Source organism: Diplotaxodon limnothrissa, linkage group LG4 (genome assembly GCF_057381915.1).
Source record: "Diplotaxodon limnothrissa isolate DT_005_m linkage group LG4, D_limnothrissa_male_GT1.1, whole genome shotgun sequence".
Taxonomy (NCBI): Eukaryota; Metazoa; Chordata; class Actinopteri; order Cichliformes; family Cichlidae; genus Diplotaxodon; species Diplotaxodon limnothrissa.
The window spans coordinates 29,776,423-29,799,084 of record NC_140599.1 but is presented as its reverse complement, the minus strand read 5'-3'; the positions used below and the strand labels follow the sequence as shown (position 1 = coordinate 29,799,084).

The 22,662-nt window shown below is 41.7% G+C and overlaps 1 protein-coding gene across 2 annotated transcripts; it reads right to left on the bottom strand.

Moving 5' to 3' along the window:
- Nucleotides 1–155: 155 nt before the first annotated feature.
- On the bottom strand, nt 156–22,605 carry setd1a (SET domain containing 1A, histone lysine methyltransferase). 2 transcript variants are annotated; one of them, XM_085351823.1, is made up of 21 exons: nt 22,568–22,605; nt 21,393–21,537; nt 21,206–21,304; nt 20,844–21,114; nt 20,405–20,535; nt 20,045–20,295; nt 17,301–18,966; nt 15,990–16,982; nt 15,494–15,661; nt 14,617–14,701; nt 14,389–14,531; nt 13,004–13,040; nt 12,726–12,918; nt 12,597–12,637; nt 11,211–12,502; nt 9,408–9,762; nt 9,032–9,213; nt 4,874–4,984; nt 3,761–3,880; nt 3,362–3,499; nt 156–3,247 (listed from the first exon to the last, which is right to left on the bottom strand). In XM_085351823.1, the coding sequence occupies exons 2-21, from the start codon at nt 21,528–21,530 to the stop codon at nt 3,074–3,076; spliced, it is 6,588 nt and encodes a 2,195-aa protein (XP_085207949.1). In that variant the 5' UTR covers nt 21,531–21,537; nt 22,568–22,605; the 3' UTR covers nt 156–3,073. The 2 variants fall into 2 exon arrangements, with proteins under 2 accessions (XP_085207949.1, XP_085207948.1); XM_085351822.1 differs by lacking the exon at nt 22,568–22,605 and adding an exon at nt 22,227–22,544.
- Nucleotides 22,606–22,662: the final 57 nt, after the last annotated feature.

Genomic DNA, 22,662 nt, shown 5'->3' with positions numbered 1-22,662 from the left:
CACTCACCAAGATTTTCATTTATTTAAAAAATATTTTAATGCACCATTAATAAAGGGTCCAACGCATTAATACAAGAGAAATATTGCAAATAATATTAAAATAATCATCAAATTAAAAGGAAAAACAATAAAAAATAAATGAATGGAAGGTATGTACATGTTTCCTCCTCATTGAGTAAGGAAACGGAACAACATATTTACAGCTTGGAATCAGTGTGTTTCTACAAGAAACAAACACCTCTACAATATTTACATGTACTTCTTTGTTTTTTTGTTTTTGCTTTTGTTTTTTCCTTTCATCTTTTTCTCCTTTATTAAAGAGGGTTGGTTTGTACTGAAAGGCTTTCATTGCAACAAGAAATATCTTACACATTTTCCTGTTTGGGAAAGAACAAAAAACAGGAGTTTAGTTAAAAGTTCAACATCAAAGTTAAACTTTGGACGGCCATAGCCATGAAAATAAAAAAAAAGACAACACAAAAGGTCACTGAAATCCCCGTCTGCAACGTATCAGAAACTGGCTAGGATTGTTAACCTCGCAGGGACACGGACACTTTCACCTATCTACAATGCAAACAGACTGTAAGCAGGATTTTTTTTTTTTTTTTGAGTTACGATCTTTCAGAAGGGATGACTGAAGTAAAATATAATGCATTCTCATGAATTCTGCAAAGATCTGCAACACAAGGGGAAAACAAGAACTTTAAGTCTTTGAACAGAAACCAAATCAAATAAATGTGCCTTACAAACAGATCTGCCAAGTTTACCTCGAAGGAGTTCTTCTTCTTATTATAACTTTATTTGACTTGGGGCTCTGCTAGAAATGCAAACTTGTAGCAAATGGCTGCAAAGCCAGCAGCATTGTTCACAAACTCACTTGTGTAATTCAGAACTTAACAAAGCAACTAGGGAGAAGGATTTGCAGAAAACGCTTTTGTCAATTGTTTAAACAGGAATTTGTGCGCGTGTTGAAACGAAACAGGGTGATATATTGTAAGCAGCAACAAAACCTTTTCTTGACTTACGTCACTGACATACATGCTTTTAACCAACAAACGCAACGGCTGTGAAACCAGCGTCATTGCTAATAGGATTGCGTCCTTTGTGAATCTTTAGAATTCACCCACAAACAGGGACGTGACCTTGTCGACAACGAAACATACTTTTGCGACTTCTCTGTTGACACAGCAGATATAGCGTGCCAAATCATCGCTGACAAACAAGCGATTTGAGTTATGAACGTATACACTCCCCCTCCATTGTGTTGGTGATAGAAACAGTCATTGACAATTTCTGATCCCACCCCCACTGGACATGTGCTCAACTGCATTTCACAAGCACAGCCCTAATTATTGTAGATGAATAAAGAACCCACAAAGAGCGCACAAATAATTTGTTAAAAGCACCTATGTCAGTATCCATAAGTTTGGAGAAGAACAAAAACAAAAAACAAACAAAAAAAAAAAAACCATAAAAAGGGGAATATAAAAGTTTAGCAGTGGCATTTAAAAAAACAAAACAAACAAAAAAAACCAAAAAAAAAAAAAAAACACGCACACTGTAAGCTGAAACCTAAATTACACATTTTCACAGTGGGTTAAAACGGCTTTACTCTCATACAGACTGTTGCAAAACAGGAGAGTAACACACAGTGGAGAGAGGAGAAAGGATTTATAGGGCTGGTGGATCACAAAGCCACTGAGGACAGTGGATGGGTACACTGAAGCTCATTTCACTGTAATATACTTACAGCTAATGCAAATAAGTAACAATACCATTAATAACAGCAATAGTAATATAATATAATACTATGAAATGAAATTTTAAAAAAAAGCTCCAAAACAACCCTCAGGCTTGGAAATCTTGCATAACTGAAGACCAAATTGATTGAAGTGATTTATCTTAAAAGTTACGCCCTTAGTGAGCGAGTCTAAAAACCCTGAATTTTTCTGGTATTCGTGTGCGTCTCTGTGCGGATTTGTATGGGTGCGTGGTTACAGAAGGAATTCGACACTAGAGGAGTGACTCCTGGACGACGCCGACAAAAGAAAGCCCCTTTCAGACATGACCTCCTTATCATTAACGTGACGGCATCCAAATGCACTGCTTCACATCTGGATAAACACCCTGGCTTCTGTAATTGTCACAAAGAAAATCTTAGAGAGTAGGAGCCTGGCACAACTCTGCTTGCTGCCAAGTCTACAGATAGTTATGCACAATATTATTTTTGCACGTCTTGTGCATGTTTGTGAATTATTAAGTGCCCTAATCAGCAGTAACTTCTGGACGGCATTTTTCCTACCGACTGCTTTTATTAAAGATCAAAGCGTCCCCCACCGATTTGTTTCAGCTACACCCAATAAAGAAAAAAACAATATTTCAGAGGCTGGTTATGAGACGCACAATACAACTTCCACAGCAGCATGCAAACACGTGAACAAGTGCTGCTCTTAGAGATAATGGCAAAGGAAATGAACACCGAAATTGTAGTTTCACTTCACTAAAGTCGTTACTAACAATAGTTATTTACAAAAATATAATCCTTTTGAAAGTAAGTCATGAGGAACATAAAAATGACCCATGTCTGACTGATGCCGTCACTTTAAAAGAGTAATGAAGCCATGTCTGAGAGAGTGCCAATAAACATTTGTCCTTTTCTATTTTTTTCTCCACATTGTCTCCTTTCAAACGGATGCCGGCATGGAATCAGACAAATCCTTCATGCCCTGACTGACGCAACAACTTCCTTGGAGCACCCGGTTTTGTCCAGTAATACTGCCACTAACGAGCTGATGCTAAAGGCCTTGTCATGCATCGAGAGCCAGATGACGCCAATCCATCACCCACTAGCTTGTGGAACTGCCTAGAGAATGAAAACTGCGTGTGAAAAGTGCCAAGTGTGTGCGTGTCTACGTCCTAGGTACTGTGAGGCCGGCTATGAGGCCATGAGGAGGGGCAGCATAGTGTACTGGGGTGGTTCAAGTTACACATTTAGGAGAGCGAACTCATGGGGAAAGGGAGGTGTTTACGGGTATGGCTGGCCATTGGTAAGTGTGGTAGAGAAGTGCGTTGACTAGTTGAGCGTCCCACGACAGTTCTCCGTTCCGCACAGACAAGGGATCTTGTTCTCCTCCAGTGGGAACTTGTAATCGTACGTGATCTCTTCGTTGACGGCAATGGGTTGCTTTGAGTAGATCACAATCTTTTTCTGGGACTCTATGGTGATGACCTTGGCGTAGCAGTTTGGCTGCAAGGGGGGAAAAGCATCGACAGACTGATGGGCGACAGCTGCAGAACTTAACATCAGTCCATATCTAAAGCATGTAAGAGGCAGATCATTGTTGAGTGTTTTCAGACTTACAGTGCAGCAGTGGTTGATGAATCGTGCCAGGTTCCCACACTTGGTGGCATCTATAATCGTATCATGGTCCACTCTGAACAAGTAGCTGCTCCCGATGCCCTGCTGTGCGTAACGCTTCTCTCGATTGTCAGCCACCATCTGCGCATAAAGAACATTTTCTGACTGACCACACCCTCAAAGTGTCTGAAAAACTGCAATTCACATACAGTCATATCAATATTACAATGCAAGAGTAAGGGTCCAACACAGCAGGACTCTTAGAGATTTATTATTTGTATAAGTATTTTACAGATTTGTTTAGATGGCAACAGTGGATAATGAAAACATTTAGATGTCAAGATGGCTGAAAAGTTTCAAAAACCATCACTGGTTAAACACAAAACTCCTTATAAGTCATACCTGTCTTATGTTTTGACCCACATACTCAATGACCATCTCATCAGCAGCAATGGGCTCCATCGCAAACAGGCCCCATTCGTGGATTCGGCTGCGTCCGAAACGAAGCCTCTTCTTTCGGAACTGCATCAGGACAGAGCGGATGTAATTTAAGAGGAGCCTTACTAGCAATAGATATTTTTATAAACTAACCTGTCCTGAATTAACAGACAGCTTTAAGTATTTACAGGCTATATCTTTGTTTTATAATTGGATCTTCAACAATTCAAAAAGGTAAACTAATCCAAGTTGATAATTTGGTGTGAAAACCAGAAAAAAAATAAATTGTTGACTAGAATAAGAACATGCAAAAAAGGCCCACACCCAAAAGTTTGACCACTGACCTACTGTAGTGAGCAGATTTTCTGCACGTTTAGCACAGAGGCAGATCTGTGACTTCGACCCCGGATTTGTGTAACAATGAAAGCCAGAGATACAGCCTCTTTCAAAACCAAACACACACACGCACACAAAAAACGAGACAAGAGCCACCTTCCAAAAAAACGCCTATTCAGACATTGCATTAACAAATAAACAAATTCATCTTGAAACCAAAAGATAAACCCACCATTGTGAAGGGAAAATTTCTGCATTCAGCCCTGAGTTTCATCTTGTGAAGCTTGGAAAAAACCTTTTGCGAGTTTTGATTAATAAACCACAGAGTTCGTGTCAAAATTGGTCTTGTTTGTAGTCTAAGTCTGGACTTAAAGAAGTCCAGATGCTTTTCTTTCCAAGCTACGATGACCTGGATGACTGAGAACCTTCACAGATGTCTTGTTTGTATTGTGTTTAGACTGTAAAACATGTTGGTATATATCCTACTAAATTCAGCTATGCGCTTCTAAAAGCATGGAATCAGTTTCAGGCTCTGGAAATTTATTCCTTAGATGACCTTTTGATTACACTCGTGAACTGTAAACCATTTAATTTATTGTGTCAGGTGGCATAACTTACAGTGTTTTTGTTTTTTAAGCAAAGATTTTTTTTTAAAGTTAAATCTGTTGACAAGTCGCAGGTTGCAGTTTAACTTTGTCCTTTAGCTTGTAAGTGACCACATGAATATAGTACTGCTTGTACCTTAAGCTGGTTGAGTTTAAGCAGGTCAGAGTCCATGACAGCAGTGGTGCCGATGACAGTGAGGAGGCGGCGCTGCTCTGAACGTCTCTCTGATAGCACTCGGTTAGCACCCTGCCAGGAAACAAACAAAAGAGCTTCAGAGAGTGCAACGGTTACACTAAGACTTCATCAGATGGCCTTGACGGGTAACAGCATGAACCTCAATTTCCAATACCCCTGCTCTTGTAGCAGAGGTTCATTTGCGAAAGAGATATGACTGGAAAAGTTATTACGCAAGAATAGAAGCAAGTCTGCCCTCGAATACTTCAGTCCCAACTACTGCCTTCCCTCTATTATGGTTCAATAATTAAATTCTTCAGGATGTTAACTTGTGTTCCTTATACATATCAAAAATTACTCTCATAACTACTGTGAAAAAAACTTGAGTGTTAAAGGGAGCCCAGCAGTGTAACTGTAGCACAAATTTCCAAAAACAAGGAAAAGGAATCTATGGAAAAAATGAAGCAGCTGAAACTTCCTTAGAAACTTCAAACTGAAACAAAATGAACTGACATGTTCTCATGCTACGTCTCAAACATCATTTTAGATTTTGTCAGACTATGCAACTTCTGTGTTTTTACAACCAATTAATGCTTTGCTTTCAGTACTAAACAGATCAATATTACAATCAAGATAATAATCCATGAGATTACATTTCATGTTTCACCTATAAAGCTAAGTGAAACAGCTGTTTCAATGTATCACCATGAAGTTAAATCATGTGTGTCTGTGTTGCTCTGTGTGCGGGGGAGAGATCCTCCTGAGTATCAGTAACTCTTTAAGCCTGCCACAAATCTTTGGTTTGAAAACATAAACAGGGATTATTCATCACGACACATCTCTTTGTTCCTGATATAAGCACATAAAAACCTCAAAGCAGCAGACATATCTCAGTTATTGGGACACTTTGATCAGATAATAAAAGACGCAGACTGATGTGGTGCCCCAGTTACATCTCATTCTGTGCGGAGTTTGAATTAGTCTGTAACTCTAGAAACAGCAAGACTGCATAAAACATGCCACAGTAAAATATAATAATTTGTGTGTATTATTCTAAGGAACTATGCTTGTGTCCATGGAAGCAGTAAGGGAAAGCACAACAGCTAAATGGGAAATACATTACGGAGGAATAAACCTTGCACAGCAACACGATAACGTGGATTTTCCACTCTTAACTCACACAAACACTAAGTGAGCTGATTTTTCAAATGTTCCTGCGTTCCATGACAATCTGGCATTGTGTGGAGGATAACTGGCTGCACATGGGACCAATGACGGTGCATCATATGAGTGTCTGACGAGCATCAAGATCATCACCCCCAAGTGACCCAAACCTTATTTGCAGACATTATAAAAGAGGAACGTTGCATGATGAAATCATAGAATCATCACAGTAATAGCCATATTTAGGCCTATGATAAATGTGTGGGGCTCTGTGACCCCTCTTACTCCTTTTTTTTCTGCTTTTGACTCTAGGCAGACTTATCAGAAAGCTTTCCCTGCACTTACACCAAAGTAATACTCACAAAGAGCTGAAAATAACTGTTAAAAATACTGTGACGCATTCAGGACACATACTATGTTACTGCCCAGCATTATGCACCGGGCAACCATAGCTCTGTAGGTTAAAGCTGACCACACGAACATATATGCAGTAGGACTATATGCATGTAGTGCAACTGTAATTACTCCTGGCACACAGGAAATGGTTCTCACACATTTTTTTTAATCAGCCATTACTAACAAATAAAAATAAAAAAAATCATCCAAGCTGAACTATATTTAAAGGTTAGCGCAATACAATCAGCAATTCCAACTTATTTTCCCTAAATTCATTCAAACATTTTTATTTTCTCTGTCCACACGCCTCCTTCAGTGGCTTCATGCCCCAGGTCTTTGAAATTAATTGGCTGTAAATAAAAAAAACTGACTTAAAAAAAATATATATATATATTTTTGCATGTCTGTGTTTGCTTTAGGCTGGGAGATGTCTATACTTGAGCAAATCGTGCCTTGGAATACAAAGTGATAAGTGCACATCCGGTCTAGCCTTACTATTTTTGTTTTTTCTAAGTAAATTCTAATGAAGACATAGTGGTTAGTGTGTTTGTGTAAATAAATGCTGCGCTCATGTTTCCGGTTTGTATTTCCAGCTAAGAGGCACCCAATTCAGCAGTATTTCATGGAAGTTACAGACTGAACCCAGTCTTTTTTAATGAAAAACACATAAAACATGTATTCAAATCCTCCAATCTTTGAATGTGTGATATTTTCTCCTTTATTTTTAAGAAAGGAGAATTGGTTTAATTCTGGATTGGGAATACATGTGCTGTGCAAATTTCTAGAGCTGTTCAACCATGCTTGACGAAAGTTGGAGTTGCACATTTGCTCTGATTATTCTTTCCAAAACACTTTAAAGGTGTGACACTCACTATGATCAAACTTTTCAGGGAACTTCATAAGAATTTATGTGATCGTTAGGATCCTTTGACGTAAATTGGATTCATCATCTTTTGTTCAGGAAGGAGTAATTCACATGTGACAAATCCGGATCTACATCAGGAAAAAAGAATTATGGATTTCCTGTGTCACAAACAGGAATGATCACTGTGCTTTACGTGAAATAACGCCTGGACTGAAACATCCTGCCACTGGCCCAGAGGAAGAATTCACTCTTCAACATTCTCGAAATGCAATAACATTTGTACTGTTTTTGAATACTGACGATAAGATACGTGATATGAACATTAAACTCAAAAGCAGTGGACACAACATACAATTTCAAGTATGTTACAATTATGGCTGCCAACAAAACGGGAAAACAAAGGGGAAAACTACACGTTTACATTCAAGGTTGCCGCACTTGTTTCGTCTGTTGTTAAATTCATCACACCCTATCCCCACTCTAAACCCACTTCTAACAGCAAAGATGATGAGAAAAAAAAGAAAAAAAAATGTCAGTCAGCAAGAAATATTTTTGTTTCAAGTAGTCTTGCAAGGAAAAACAAAAGCCTAATGTTTTCAGACATCACATTATTCCTGTGAACGACCACATTCTGACTCATACAAGCCTGATAAATCAGGAAGCCCGACTAGAAACGACACGCATCTCGCACGTTTCTCCATGACTCTTATTTTCACACAGTTTTTCAGTTTGTATTGTCCTTCTTTTTTTTTTAAGCATGATTATAAATCAATAATTTACTGATTATTATCAGCCCTTATAGCACTGTTGTTGTTTTGTTGAATTTAATGTTCTTTTTACTGACAAAGAATACATGCCATGCTTTAAACATATGAGCAGTGATGTATGTGACTGAAATTAAATATAATTTGTTTTTCCTGCATGAGTCTGTCTCAACCACCAGACAGCACAAATGTAATGCCTAAAACCTCTGTATTGTAAATGTCCACATACTCATCATCTTACTTCTCTGTCATTTGAAAACCCTCACCTTTTTCCATCTCAAATCCTAAAATTACCACTTCAACTAAGCCAAATATGAATCACCTCCATTCCAAATGCCTGAGAGGCACTATCTAGCCAAATGTTGACTTTATAATAATACCCTGAAACAGCTACAAACCCCTAATAATTGATTACTGAGGCAGTGGAGACCAGCAAAATATTTTTCCTGGAAAAAAAAAAGGTTCAACTGGATATCACATTAAAATTCCATTTAAACCCGGCTTCAACTTTCCACACAATCGAAAGCACGTCCACACCAACGTCTCCACTGCCAATCAGATTTACTGACTTTAGGTTGTGCTGCACGCACAGATTCACCTCACGGGCATTTTATCCTGTTCTTTCAACAACAAATGAAGGATCAAGCACAACAGAATCTCCAATCTCACAAACATTAGATTAGGAGAGTGAACGTTATCTGTGAGCGAGTGAACATGAACATTGAACTGTCCAAGTGCGTCGGCCTGTTACCTGATGCCGACTCGTTTTAAGGAAAAGCCTAAACAAGTTTCGCAAGATATCTCAAGTATTTCAGCAAAGCTTCTCAACTGCTTTAACAGACAAAATCAAACTGATGTGAGAACAACAGATTCAATAAATGGAAAAGAAATAAAAGAAGATGCATCCAAAAAGATTTGGAGTCTGCCTACCGAGGTGTCGACATTCTCCACCTCCCGTATGACCTGCTCGGGTAGGTCAAGGTCCAGGTAGACATCCTTCTCCTTGCGGCTGATGGCGTAGTACCCCTCGCTCCTGGCACAACCGGTCACATGCTCACGAAGCTGCCCATCTGTGTTCTTCTTTTTGCGGCGAGGATTTGGCAAATTGGTTAGTGCAGCCCAAAGGTCAAGGCTGACAACAGGGCACCAAATATCAAAGCATTCCTCAATTTAAAAACGTCACGTTATGCAGACAATTTAGTAAATTCATAACAGTCAGACTTTTTGGATATTGTGTCACTTCCATGTAAATCAAACCTAGTGCCCATACATCTTTGAGGTGAAAGATAATCACTGAAAAGGATATTAGTATGGTTGACCCAATGAGTGTCATTGAGCCAGTCGGAGCTATGGTCATCCTGCAGCAGCTTCTCATAAGTCTTCTTCAAAAACGACAAGTCTTCACCATCCAGACCAGAGTTCCAGATGTCATACAAGATGGTCATCTGCTCAAATTCACTGCGGTTGTCAAACTTCACAGCTGGTGGCTCAGGCGCTGGGACAGGTTTCGACCAGTTCTGGGATGTTATTACTCCTGCTTCTTGCAAAAAGAGCCGCTCACTCTTTCTCACTTCTTCAACCAACTCTTCCTCAGTGTCTGAGCTGGACAGCTCCCCAGATTCAAGCTCCTCCACATCCACATCTTTGTCCAAATCTGAGTCCTGCAGGAAAGAAAAACAGTCTTTTAGTTTCTAGTCTATGCGGTGTTTACACTAATACAGACTGACACATTGGACATTTCTCTGGCCAGTTAAAGTCATCTAATCCATAACAATATTCATAACTATATTCAGTGACTGAATGTCATTGACATTTTGGTTGAACATAAGTGTTCTTAGAAAAAAGGCACAGGTGTTGTGCCAAGATGCAGTAAAGATCAAAGATTACAATGCAGGGACTCCAGCAACACTTAACGGGAAGAGGATCAACTTTATTGACTGACCAACGCATTTCGCAATTATGTCTCTAAAATGTAGACTTAAAACGAGATGTCTAGAAAGCTTCTCTTTCTTTTGTTGATAAAATAAATTAAATTAATTATCTAGTCCAGTGTTTACTTGGGCATGCCTTAACCAATTTACCAATACCAACCTGTTATATGTCAGCTGGTTTACCTATGAAGATGTGATTGGTTAATTTGAATTTTTTTCTGTTTCCTGCCTTTTATTGAAGCACACTTCTACTATGTGTTACTATGACCCTGATGAAGGCCACAAGCCAAAATGCGTTGGTCAGTCAATAAAGTTGTTCATCTTCCCTTTAAGCGTTGCTGGAGTCCCTGCATTGTGATTATTTTCATCCTCTCCACACACTTTGGAAGCAGGTGAAGTTGTGCCAGAAATTTTTGCAAAGACCAAACCTGAACCTGAGGTAACCTATTGTTTGGAGCACCATCTGGTATTTCAAATACCTATTAGAGAGGAGATGCCTCAGAATCCGTCTGACTAAGTTCAGGGGGTGAAAACAGCAGAGACTCAAAAACAAATCAGAAACTCATCCAAATTGGTACTTTTTCATATATAGTGCACGAGTTGAGACAGTTTAATTCAGACGAAGTCTCTGGACTGTTACCTGCTGTATTTGCAAAAAGCGCCATCGGACATTAGACGTGTCACTGGCAGGTGGCAAGTTTATGGTTAATGAAAACTCATCTGCGCAAGTAAAAGAAGTTTTTTATGATGCAAAGCACCTGGCTGACATTAGCTTTAAGCAATGCTAAGGAAATGTCAGTAATTCTAGTGTGATTGCACCAGTAAGACTGAGAGCAGAGCGCTTCTACAGGGTACACCCTGTTGTTACCCCATCTGTTTTCAGCCAGAACATACCCAAGAATAAAAATAACAAAACTGTATCACACAGTTCTGTAAATGCAAAAAAACTACATTTCTGTCTACACTGGAAATATATTCCTGGTCTGGAGAGCCCAAAGGTTTACCAGCGGATTCTGATTCTGAAAATTCTTTCGAGACATGTAAAACTCTTCAACTGTACCAATTTCAAAATTCCAACTTTGGGCTTACTGGTAATGAGTCAGTGCTATTGTTGCCTGTGGCATGTTTACGGTTATGACAATCTCAAACATTTACAGGAACAAACGTGACAAATATACCTCTAATTTCCGCTTCCTCTTTTTCTTGCCTGGCTGCTCCTTCTGCTTTTTTGTGTGATGAACCTCAAGGTTTTCTTTATCTTTTCTCTTCCTCTTTTTGCTCTTTTCCTCTTCAGCTTCAAAACCCTTGCCAATTAGGTTCTTCTTCTTTGGTGATGGAGACACCGGCGTAACCTGGCCCGTATCCTCAGAGTCACACATCTCTCCCACTGCAGAAAAGAATTCTCCTGCATCTCCCCGTGACGTAAGTGGATCTCCAATGACTTCCTCTGGAGCTTCCAGCACGCCAGAAATAGAGTTGAGGTCAGCTGGGAGCAAAACAGAAGAATCTTGTCTGGAGGAAGTCCTTTTGGCACCAGTTGGTACTGGTACAACAGGGGGTTTGCAGTAGTTGTGCTCCATAAAGACGATTACAGCCCCTGGACTCATAAGGAGGGCCAGTGACTCTGGGGCGAAGTAATTTCCTTCCATCTTGTGCTCCTCTGCTTCATCAGATGTTTCTGTCTCCTCTGAGTCTCCAGGATCAGGGTCCATTTTCAAAGCCACATCAGCTAACACAGAAAGGTCAGTTGTTGAAGCAGAGGCCAGCTGCAGGAGGCTGGAGGCCCCAACCTGTTCTCTTAGTCTTAACCTCTGCTCACTTTCTTCCTCATCCTCATCTTCCTCTCTGAGAGAGTGACAGGAAGAAGTAGACAGGCTAGATGTCCGTGGTCTGCCTCTGGACCTTTTGTTGACAGATGGTGGTGCTGGGGCCTCCTCAAAGGCCATCCTACACATAGAGGCATGGTCCAAAGGCAGGTTCTGCACAGTGCGGCACACCATAACAGGAGGAGCAGGAGATTTGGGAGCCTCTTTGCCTGCACCGCGTTTGCTAGGGGATTTGACTGGGGTAGTCTGGGGAGAAATGAGGGGTCCTCTCTTGGTCTCCTCGGTATCTTGGGTTCGTCCAGATGGGGGCACAATGAGAGCATTCCCTTCGCCTGGTTTAGAGGCAAAGGGAAGCAGCTGGATGCCCTGACTGGGACGAGATGAATTGGGTGAGGTTGCAATGATGGGTGAGTCTGGAAGCCTGCCTGAAAGGAGGGGAGATTCACCCGAAACTTGAGACGGAGATGGTGGTGCAGCTGGCAATTGCATTTTGCTTTCGTTCTCGTCTGTAGAGAAGGAGACTGACTTTTTGCGCTTCTTGAGAGGGGGCACAAGAACGATAGGGGATGTAGGGCGTGGGTATGGTGGTGAGGGGGGATGTTTGGTAGGCGCCGTTGTGTCTGCCTTGCCATCTTTTGTATCACCTGAGAAAAGATACAAGTTTTCAAAGATTGAACTCGAACTGAAGCAATTATGTTACTGGTGCTTTTTGGTGATTTATAACAACTTCTGACTAACCTGTTTTGACCTCTGCCTTTGGAACAGCTGCATTATTTTCCCTGAGAAAAACAAAACAAGCATTTGAGTGTTGAAAAGTACAACATTCATTGTTATATAATTCTGATTACAGCAGTACAAGTGATGTACCTCTCATTGTCTTTCTCAGTTGTGCTATCCATAGTTGACTCATCCATGCTGTCTGGTCCTTCACTCTCTGCCCGCTCTCCTTCCTCTTCATCTTCATCCTCTTCTGAGGATGAAGATGAAGATCCTGAAGATGAAGAGCCTTCAGAAGAGGATGAGAGGCTCTCGTCATCACTGTCTGCACTGAGGACATCATCTAAAAAAATAAAAAAAAGTCAATGTAAACAGTCATGATAGCTGAAAATAAGAACAAAGTTATGAGATTCCTGTTTGTGGTTTACCATCAGACTCTTTTCCACTTTCGTCTTCCTCATCCTCCTAAACATGGGGGGGAAAAAAAGTTGTCATCACAACAATATAATCACAGTGGCATCCTGCCATCTACAGGTGAGGACAGAATTTGTAACCCTGCTATGAAAATTTCTTTTTATTGCATTCAATTCACTACAGAACTATTTCCTAAGTGGTGTTAAAGAGAGCATGGAATTTTTTAAACACAGCTTTTCCAAACATATTGGTTTTTTTTTTTGGATGCTTACATTATTTTACTTTGCACACAGATTTCATAAAAACTACCCCCTTGATATTAATAATCAACTGCGTATCCTTTTCCTGGATAACAGCCTGCAGTTGTTTGTTATAGTTTTCATAGATTTTCAGTGGGACTCAAGTCAAGGCTCAATGTTAACTTGGCTTTCTGTACCAGGAACAACCCATGCTTGGGTGTTGTTGAGTTGGAGAACAAAGCTTATGTTCTACAAACATAAGCATTGTCTCCATGGCCAAAGAACTCTACTTTTGTCTCATCTGACCAAAGGAAACATTTCTTTGGTTCCAACTTTGCTTAGTCATTCACTAGTGTCTTGGCAGTTGTTAATGGGCTCTTTAGACACCTCAAACCCATGCTTGTTTTAGTACTGCATGCAAATTGGAAAATAACCTTCAGTTTGAACCTTCACAAAGTCAAAGCACATCATTGCACAGCAGTGGTTTGTGCTATGGCTCAATAAAAAGGTCTCATTTTCTGGCGACTTATAAAGGTGACACTGGTAATTTTTGATTTCTCAAAAAATTGTTATTGTGTGTAAAAACAAATCAAGAAACAACTAACTTATGGTTTCTAAAAAAATTTAAATAAATAGTATCCTTACAAGTGCTATGTTAAAAATCCCTTGTACGTTTTAAAATAATGGTGATCACCAGTTCTACCCCTTAGCCTCCTAATAGATGCACATATAGCATAAATTTGAAAATCCTAGGCGACTTCCTTCTTGAGTTATTGTATTCACAGGAGTTTCAGAAGATCAAGGTCACCGGGAGTCAAACTCATGTGAGATTTTTAGTTGATGCACCAGTGGTATGAATTTCAAAATCCTATGCTGCCTCGTTGACGTCGCAAACTTGGGATGCCCGCCTGCCTGCCCAATGGGGTGACAGCAACATCCCATCAGCCTTTTACAGCTGAGAGGTAGAAACTACTTTGGAAAGTTTTGAAAAATTTTCATACGAGGCTAATAATTTTGTTCTTATCTGTAGCCAACTAAAATAAATGACAACATGAATTATAAACTCATGTTATCACATTCATATATTCTAATAATCTAAAGTCATTTTTTAAAAATTGTGTTTTAATCTTGAATCACAATTTTAAAACAAACAGACAAACCTTTTCAGTAGAAGAACCATCAGATGTTTCTTCTCCCTCACTGTCAAGCTCCCAGGGTTTCCGATTTCTTGGCTTCTTTTTCCTCCTCTTGTTGTCCCTTTCAGCTCCATGCCTGTCTGCCTCTGGTAATCTCTCGTCAGCAGCTGAAAACAGGATAATTTAAGACTTACATGGAGCAGATCAAGTAATCCAACCTTTTTTTAAAGCCTGAATTACAGCTGAGCAAACCTTCATCATCTTCGTCCGGTGGTGTTGAGGGCCGTGGCCGTTTCATGTCGCCCTCTTCAAACTCTAGAGGTTCTTTCCGTTTCACCTGCATAGTTCAAAGTGTTTTTTAAGAATAAAAACCCCCCAAAAAACCCCAAAATTGACTTTACAAAGTCTGACTATTTTTCAGAACTAGAGGAAGTACCACAAACTGACAACACCAAACACTTGTGCACTTTTTGAATATTGTGGTACCACATAAAAATTCAAAATATTAGAATGACAATATCAGATATTTTAAACTACTCTTGACACCATTTATTGACTTAAGCTTGACATATACTGTGCTGAACATTTATACAGTATGGTTTACCTGTGACAGCCTTAAATGTAGCTTGAAGAGTATCTAATAAGAATTCCAACTACACAATGCACCAATACAATCATTATTATTGGTCCATTTGGTACTAACATGCACTGTAAATACTGCACTATTGACTGAGAAACAATAAGCAGGAAAACAGCATGATGATAATGCAGTGAAACTTATGCCGTTTTATTATGTTCATGTCACATTCAGTTCATGTATGAACAAAATTACTGTCTTTTCTAACTCCTGACACTGGACAGGTCTCCCTTGTAAAAACAGAGTTCAGTACAACTAAATAAATTCTGTATTTATTAGGTCCAACATGGAGAAGAGTTTCAGTTACCATTTAGTGACATCAACAAAGTGCCTCAACAAGGTGGCATACAAGCACCACCGCCACCTAGTGTTTTGGTGGTGTAATGGCAAATGAGACACTCCAACAAACAAACATAAAATATGAAGGCAGTATAGATTCCATACAGTAACATGGAGATGAAACCAAAATCTGCAGCAATAAAGTACTGTTACCTTGAAAGAAGGCAGTCGTAGTGCTCCACGGAGAGAAAATCCCTCCATGCCACCACTCTTTGCCCAATCCACAAGAGACATGAGAGGCTCCCGTGGACGGTTGACCTTTTCCTCTTTTTTCTCTTCATCCCGTAACGCAGAAACCCCCCTAACCATCGTCTGGAATGGCTACAAAAAGTAGACATTTACAGAAGATATTACGTTTTTCTGGCCTCATAACAACAGTCTTTCTTTTATATAGTTAACTGACTAATAAAAGCATCATTAAACTGAGATGAAATAGTAACAGGAATGACATCTTTCATTAAAAAAAACAAACAAAAAAACATGCTAATTATAAAAAAATCAATTACAGTTAAATGGAGGAAGCACATACATAAACTAGTAAAATTATTAAGTAACAGGGTGGGCCTATTTATTTTATTTTACATGCACAAAAATTAACTGCAACCTTAGAAAGATGACCTTCATTATTGTTGAGGCTGGGCTTCCTTACCTTGGCCTTGGTCTCTTTCCGCTCCCACCACTCGTCAAAGGTGGCAAAGGCTACATTCTCCACCATCTTGCGGTTCAGGTCCCTTTGCATGATGTTCTTCATTTCTTGGATAAGAGTGGCCAAGACCATCTGCACTGTGGCTTCATGAGGATTCTCTGCCAGCATGGACATCTCCTCCCCTGGAGCCCTGTACTCATCTCCATCCCCAGGCAGCATCGTGCCATAGCCAGGTGGGGGCATATAAGATGGGTAGTGTGGCGGTAAGACATGTGGAGGCCAGCCACTGTGTGGAGGCGGGATACCATGGTGTGGATGGGGTGGTATTTGAGTGCTGTGGGGATCGGGGTAGGGATAGGTCATGTGGGGTGGCATGTATCGGTGGTCTTGGTCATAATGAGTGCCTGCCCCATTGCCCTCTTGGTCCATGTAGGGGTGGTGTGTGTGATGTTGTGGAATAGAGTGGAGATGGTAGGAATTGTAGTCTGCAGTAGCTGCCTCACCCGGGCCTGTGGTGCCATTGGATGAGGACATGCGCAGCTGGTGTAGGCGACTTAACATGTGGGTCTGCATTTGGAAAGACATAGGGGTTCCACCACTGTACTGGTTCATCAGCTCCATGGAGCTGGCATAGTCATACATGTGGTGAGGCATGGGGGGAGGATACTCAGGATGCAGCTCCATGTGAGGAAGGGGAGGAATCCCTGGTGGAGGTGGGGGTTGTAGGGAGTAACCAGGGGGTGGTGGAGGGGGCAGATGAGGGGGGTAGGATGGTATGGGAGGGTGCATGGAGGTGCCAAAGTGCTGTGCAGAGTCAGAGATGGGTGGGGGTGAAGATGAGGGGTCTGTTGTTTGTGAAGTCATGGCAGCCTGAGATGAAGAAGGTGAGGATCCTGAGGTGACTGATGGCTGGTGGGTGGTCACGGTTGTTATGGTCGTAGTCTCCTCCTCCTCATCTGAGATCTCCATGTCTTCTCCTGAGGAATGAGGAGAGGCCTGAAAGAAAACAGAATTTACTGTCTTAAGTTGAGAAACCACCCACATATTGAAGCAAATTCTCAAAATAACACTTACTGAATTATTTTTCTGTCCCACTTTTCTAACATAGAAACGGGCACATTAAAAGCAAGAAACCAAAACATGAACATTATGTTTGACAGCACTCAGAATGTTAATCACTGTGTCGGTACTGAGGAGGTTTTTATTCATTTCCACCAAATATTTATTTCTCTGCCCACAGACAGGTATTTCTGGGTGACTATCAAAACAACTGATTCTATTTATAAAAATAAATTGAATCAGGACAGATCATACCTGACTCTGTCCATTAAAAGGTGGTGTGTGCGCTCCTGTCCGGCTCTGTGCATCAGCAGATCCAGCCTGTGAAGACTCTTCCTGCAATACTCCAGGACCAGCTGGGCCGACTTGGGCCTGAGTTTCCTCTGGGGGTGGGATGTGGGGAGAATAAGTAGAAACGGGTGGTGTAGATGCTGTAAGTACTGTGGGGCTCTTCCTGCCTTCTCCCCCTTTTCCCCTTTTTCTTCCTCTGTGGCCATCTCTGTCTCTTTCCCCTTTCCTCCTGTGGTCTTTCTCGCCATTGTCCCCCACCTGTTCCCGCTCCCCTTTCGCATCACTTGACCCACGTCTTGTTCCAGCTCCACTTCCATGCTTCTCCTCTTTCCTATCCTCCTCATCTTCTTCATCAGAGGCAAGAAAAGAGAATTTAGCTTTTTGTTCCTTCAAAAGCATCTCAATACGAGAGTCCAGACTGCTGCTGTGGTAGACAAACGGTAAACTCTCATTGGTGGAATCTGGCTCTGGGGAGGACGAGTCCCTTTGAGGGGGTGGAGGGGAGCTAGAAGAAGATGAAAGATGGTGGGGAAGGGAAGTAGAAGAAGGAGAATTAGAAGAGGAAGCAATGGTGGGGTGGGGCGGAGAAGAAGGCGGGGGTGTCTTGGGTGGGGCAGGTGGGGTGCTGGGACGACGTTTGGGTTTTGTCCATTGTTCTTCACCAGCAGGACTATCCTGGTTGAAGTCCAGTGTTCCAAGTGTTTCTGCTACAGCTGCTGCAATAACAGAAGCTGGTGGGAGAGGAGGTGTAGGAGGTGGAGGGAGAGCACTGTGGTGACCATGGTAGTCTTTTTCAGCACCTAATGAAGGCAGAGAACCCCTCTCTGTGAGACTTGTGCTCCCTAGGCGAGTGGAAACGTCCAATCCCTGAGGAGGGGCTGGGGCAGGCTCTTTGGAGGAGTATGTAGAGTAAGATGATGGGGGAGGAGACATGCTGTTAGATGAAGAGCGGTACGAGTTGGAATTGTACCTGGGATCCGAACTGTTAGAGTAGTCACTGTCCCTGTCTCTATCTCGATCTCTGTCTCTGTCCCGGTCATGGCTGCTTCTTCTGCGGCTGCTGCTGCCATGGTGGTTGTGAGAATGGTGGTGGTTGCGGTGTCTCTGGTGGCCGTGGTCACCTGACCGAGAGCCCAGGCTGTCTCGCCTGTACCCCCTGTCATCCCTGCGATCTGAATGGTGGTGGGAATGATGGGAATGGTACTTTGAGGAAGAGTTTGTGTCTTGCTGGTGATGATAAGATGACCTCCTGGAACCAATCCCCGCTGGCCCATACCGTCCCCCTGAGTCTCTTTCACGCTCCCTCTCCCTTTCTGACATTAGGGGCTGATCATATTGGTTGGCAAGAGGTGGTGGGGGCATTGAGGAGTGGTGTGCCATGTGTGGCCCAGGTCCTCCAACATTAGGGTAAGGGGGGTAGCATGGTGGCTCATTGGGACGGTATGATGTTGTTGGGGGGTACATAGGACGACCCCGGTGATACACTGAAGGTTCCTGTGCATCATCAGAGTAGCGTGACACTTTGTATCCTCCAACCGTCGAGGAGACTGCAGAAGACGAAGATGAGGAAGGTAACATGTCCTGGGGAGGGTAGCCGCTGCCCATTGTGCCAGTATTGTAACCAGGATGCCTAAAATGCAGAAATGAGGAATTTATATATGAACCACTAAGTCAATCAATGATGCTTTTTGACTTTATGTGAAAAGGTAAAATGTGGTTTGTGTTGTAACGTCATTTAAATGTTTTTGTTTTAAAAGGGATGACATGAGAAGGATTTTGAGGTTGACATACAATACATACATACAGTGAAATCTAATTGTGGCAAATACTATTGGAAACTCAATGTCGCACAACTGAAACAAACAACCTGAGAGCATTTCCCTCCTCTGTGCAAGCCAAGCTAACAAAGGACACAATAAACAAAAACAAAAAAAATGATGAAAGATGATAAGACCAGACCAGGTCTTTTGTACCAAAAATTTCCCTTCATATCACTTGCACCAACAAGTTCAGGAAAGAAGTATATGGTAAAATATGGTGGAGGCTCGGTTATGGTTTGGGACCGTATTTATAATTATTAATGCAGAAAAGTACCATCAGATTTTGATCCACCACTCAGTACCATCTAGAAAGTGTCTGGCAATAGCTTCATTTTTCAGCATGACAATGATCTCAAGCATACTGCCAATCCAGTAAAAGCATAGAAACACAATAAAAGCAATAACAAAAAATGGACACCATCAGTCATGGACTGGTCTTTCCAATGCCCAAACCTCAACATTACTGAGGAAACAGAGAAGGAACAAATGACAGCCAACATCCAAATAAGAGCTTAGATATGACCTTCAAAAAGTCTGGAGAACTATTTCTGAAAACTACTTAAGTAAATTACAAGAAAGCTTGCCTCAGAAGGTTCAGGCTATGTGGAAAAATAAAAGGTTTTCAAAACAAATATTTCAAGACTATCGAACTTGTTAGAATTGTACAAATCTTGTTTTTTTGCCTCATATACTGTATTTTCATGTATGACTGCATGTTTAAAAAAAAAAAAATCGCTGCATCCATTTCTCATTTTCCTAGCAAAATATATCGAAACAAGGGGTGCCTCAGTCTTTTCCACAGTACTTTGAACCAAACCACAACAGTAAGACCACTTAAGGTAAATTTTATTCAAGATGCTTTGTTCCAGTTAATTATCAGAAACTAACCTTCCACCAGCATAGCCCGAGTCTTGTGAAAAAGGGGTCCCAGATCTTGAGCTGTAAGGTGTTCCTCCCCCACCCTGAGATGACGCAGAGGAGCTTGGGGTGTAAGGACCTGCCATGGAGGAGGGGGGCGTGTCTAGACGCTGATCATAGCCAGTCTCTACAGAAGGTGTGACATTTCCCGATGTGAGGGCCTGGACCCCTGCTGCCAAAACTGCAAGCTCACTGGAAAGCCTTCGCCTCATTTCTGATGGCTATGGAAACAGAGTAAAAATGTATAAAATTAAATGCATCTTCATTCAGATTACCACTCAAGCATGACATCACTAAATAAGTGAAGAGATGTTTGTGCAGTCACAATACCGTGTCAGGCTGTGGCTGTGTTGTAGCCTGAGGCTGAAGCCTGTCTGTCAAAGCCTTGCCTCCTAGAGGCACTGTCTGAGGAGTGTAGGACCCATTTACTATCAGGTCATAATATTTCTGCCTCTGTTGACCTGTATAAAAATAAAAGTCACAGCTATTTAAATGCAAGCTCTCAAACCGAATCAACAGACAAACAATTTATATCTAACATGGTTTGTATGAAAAACTTTAGATTTAACTGCAGCTTAAGTTTTTTCTGTGTCACTTGACTGTTTTGTTAGCAAGTCTTCTTCCTTTGAGGAACTGCTCAAAAGATTACATGAAAAAGTGACTCTCTTTGTCTTTTGATTTAAAATTGCAAACTGCATATAAAGAAACTGCCCAAAGCATCACTGTAACAATGTGCATCAGATGGCAAAGAGGAGACATTTTAACTTACCTTTTATATCCAACTGAGCATGAATGATGTTCCCCATGACAGAGGTGTTGTGCAGGTGCTTGACTGTGTCCTTGGCTCCTCTGGTGCTGGTGAACAATACTCGGGCCAGGCCTAGGTGCTTTCTAGTCTTGGGGTGAAACAGAATCTCCATCTCCTCCACCTCACCAAACTTGGCACACATTTCTGCCAAGAAGGGTTCCTTGATGTTGTCATTGAGTCGAGCAAAGGTCACCTCCTTGAGAGGTATGGGACCCACATAGAACTCATCAAGCTGCAGTAACAAATTAAAGGATCAGTGAAAAGATAATCAAACAGAAAGCTCCCGAGACGTGTCAAATGAACACTAATCCAAGTATTCTCACCTTAAACTTTGGCACTGGCAGAGACAGCTCTGTATATCTGGACCACAGTCTCCGGGGTCTTGGATCTCGCAGTTCTCCCACAGGTGGAAATCCAGAGTCCTGGGGACGAAAAATAAACAGCATGCAACATACAAACAATAGTCGAAATGATTGAAGATAAAATAAATAAATGTGAACATTAACTCACTGGCACACTGAAATGCACTCCATCATATCTGTAGATCTTCTGGGTGACACGCCTAATGGCTGGGTCCTGGACGAGTTTGTAGCTTTTCCACTGCAAACTGACAGCTTTTTGTGAATCTGCCCCACCGTCTGGATCCATCCTACAACTGTCACACAAAGAAAGACCACCATTACACACACAGTGCAGAAGCTACTGATAGAAGAAGAAGAAAAAAAGACCGGGCATCAGCACAGGGAAGTAAGCTTTAAAAAATCCCTGCGGAATTAAGCCAAACAGATACAAAGTGCTGCAGTAATTACAGACTATGAGCACTCTGTATGGCAACCTGTCAGGCTAGCGAGCTGCGTCACATCAGCTGCTAACGATCAACTTTTCGGACATCTATATTTCAGTTGTAGTTCTTCTTGCATGGGTAAAATAAGTAAATTAAACAGACTAGCAAATGGGACGCTCTTAGCCGCGGATATGATGCCGTGTGCTGTCAAAACAATGATCACCGTTACGTCACTGACCATATACTTCAGCTAGCCACCTGCTGTTAGCAACGGCTAACCTAGAATATGCAAACTGCTGCTTTCCGGCATCATGACAGATTTCACGTTCCACGCATTGAATCGGGCTTCAGAAACACTCAGTAAAACGCCCACCTATCCGTTTCTCTCACCTCAGATCAGAGCGATGTGATTGTAAATTAGTTATGCCTTCTCGTTTTAGCTAGGGCAAGTCAACGGTACGGTAAGCTAATGCTAGTTAGCAAGAACATCACGTTAGGAGTTAAAACTGTGCTCTTCATGTCCCTCAACCCACAGCGATAAAATGTTACCAGTTACGTGCCTCACTACGAGGATCTGTAGACTCGTTTCACCTTCAGTTTAATTAAATTCAGACCCCTCTCCTCTTCGACACCTACTGCCCGCTCATCCGAAAGTAGCAACCCGCCGCTACAGTGTAGGCAGCTCCAGCCAGGCCCGGGAGACGAACAAGAAAAACACTGAGTTCCTAACAGAAACGGCTCACCTCCGGCCCGGCTTTAACGCAAAACCGACGAGCTAAAACGATACCGCTACCATTCCGACAGTTAGTCAAAACAGCAACGCGCCTGTTCGAGCAACGGAGCCATTGTTTTCGCTTCGAAATCCTGACATTGTTGAGAGAGCGGCCATCGCGTAACTAACCTGAAAGCCTCGCCTGTTCTCCATCAGTGTGTTCAAAATGCAACCTGCGATTACTCACCGGCACTTTCGTCAAAGCTGAAACTAAATACAGGGAA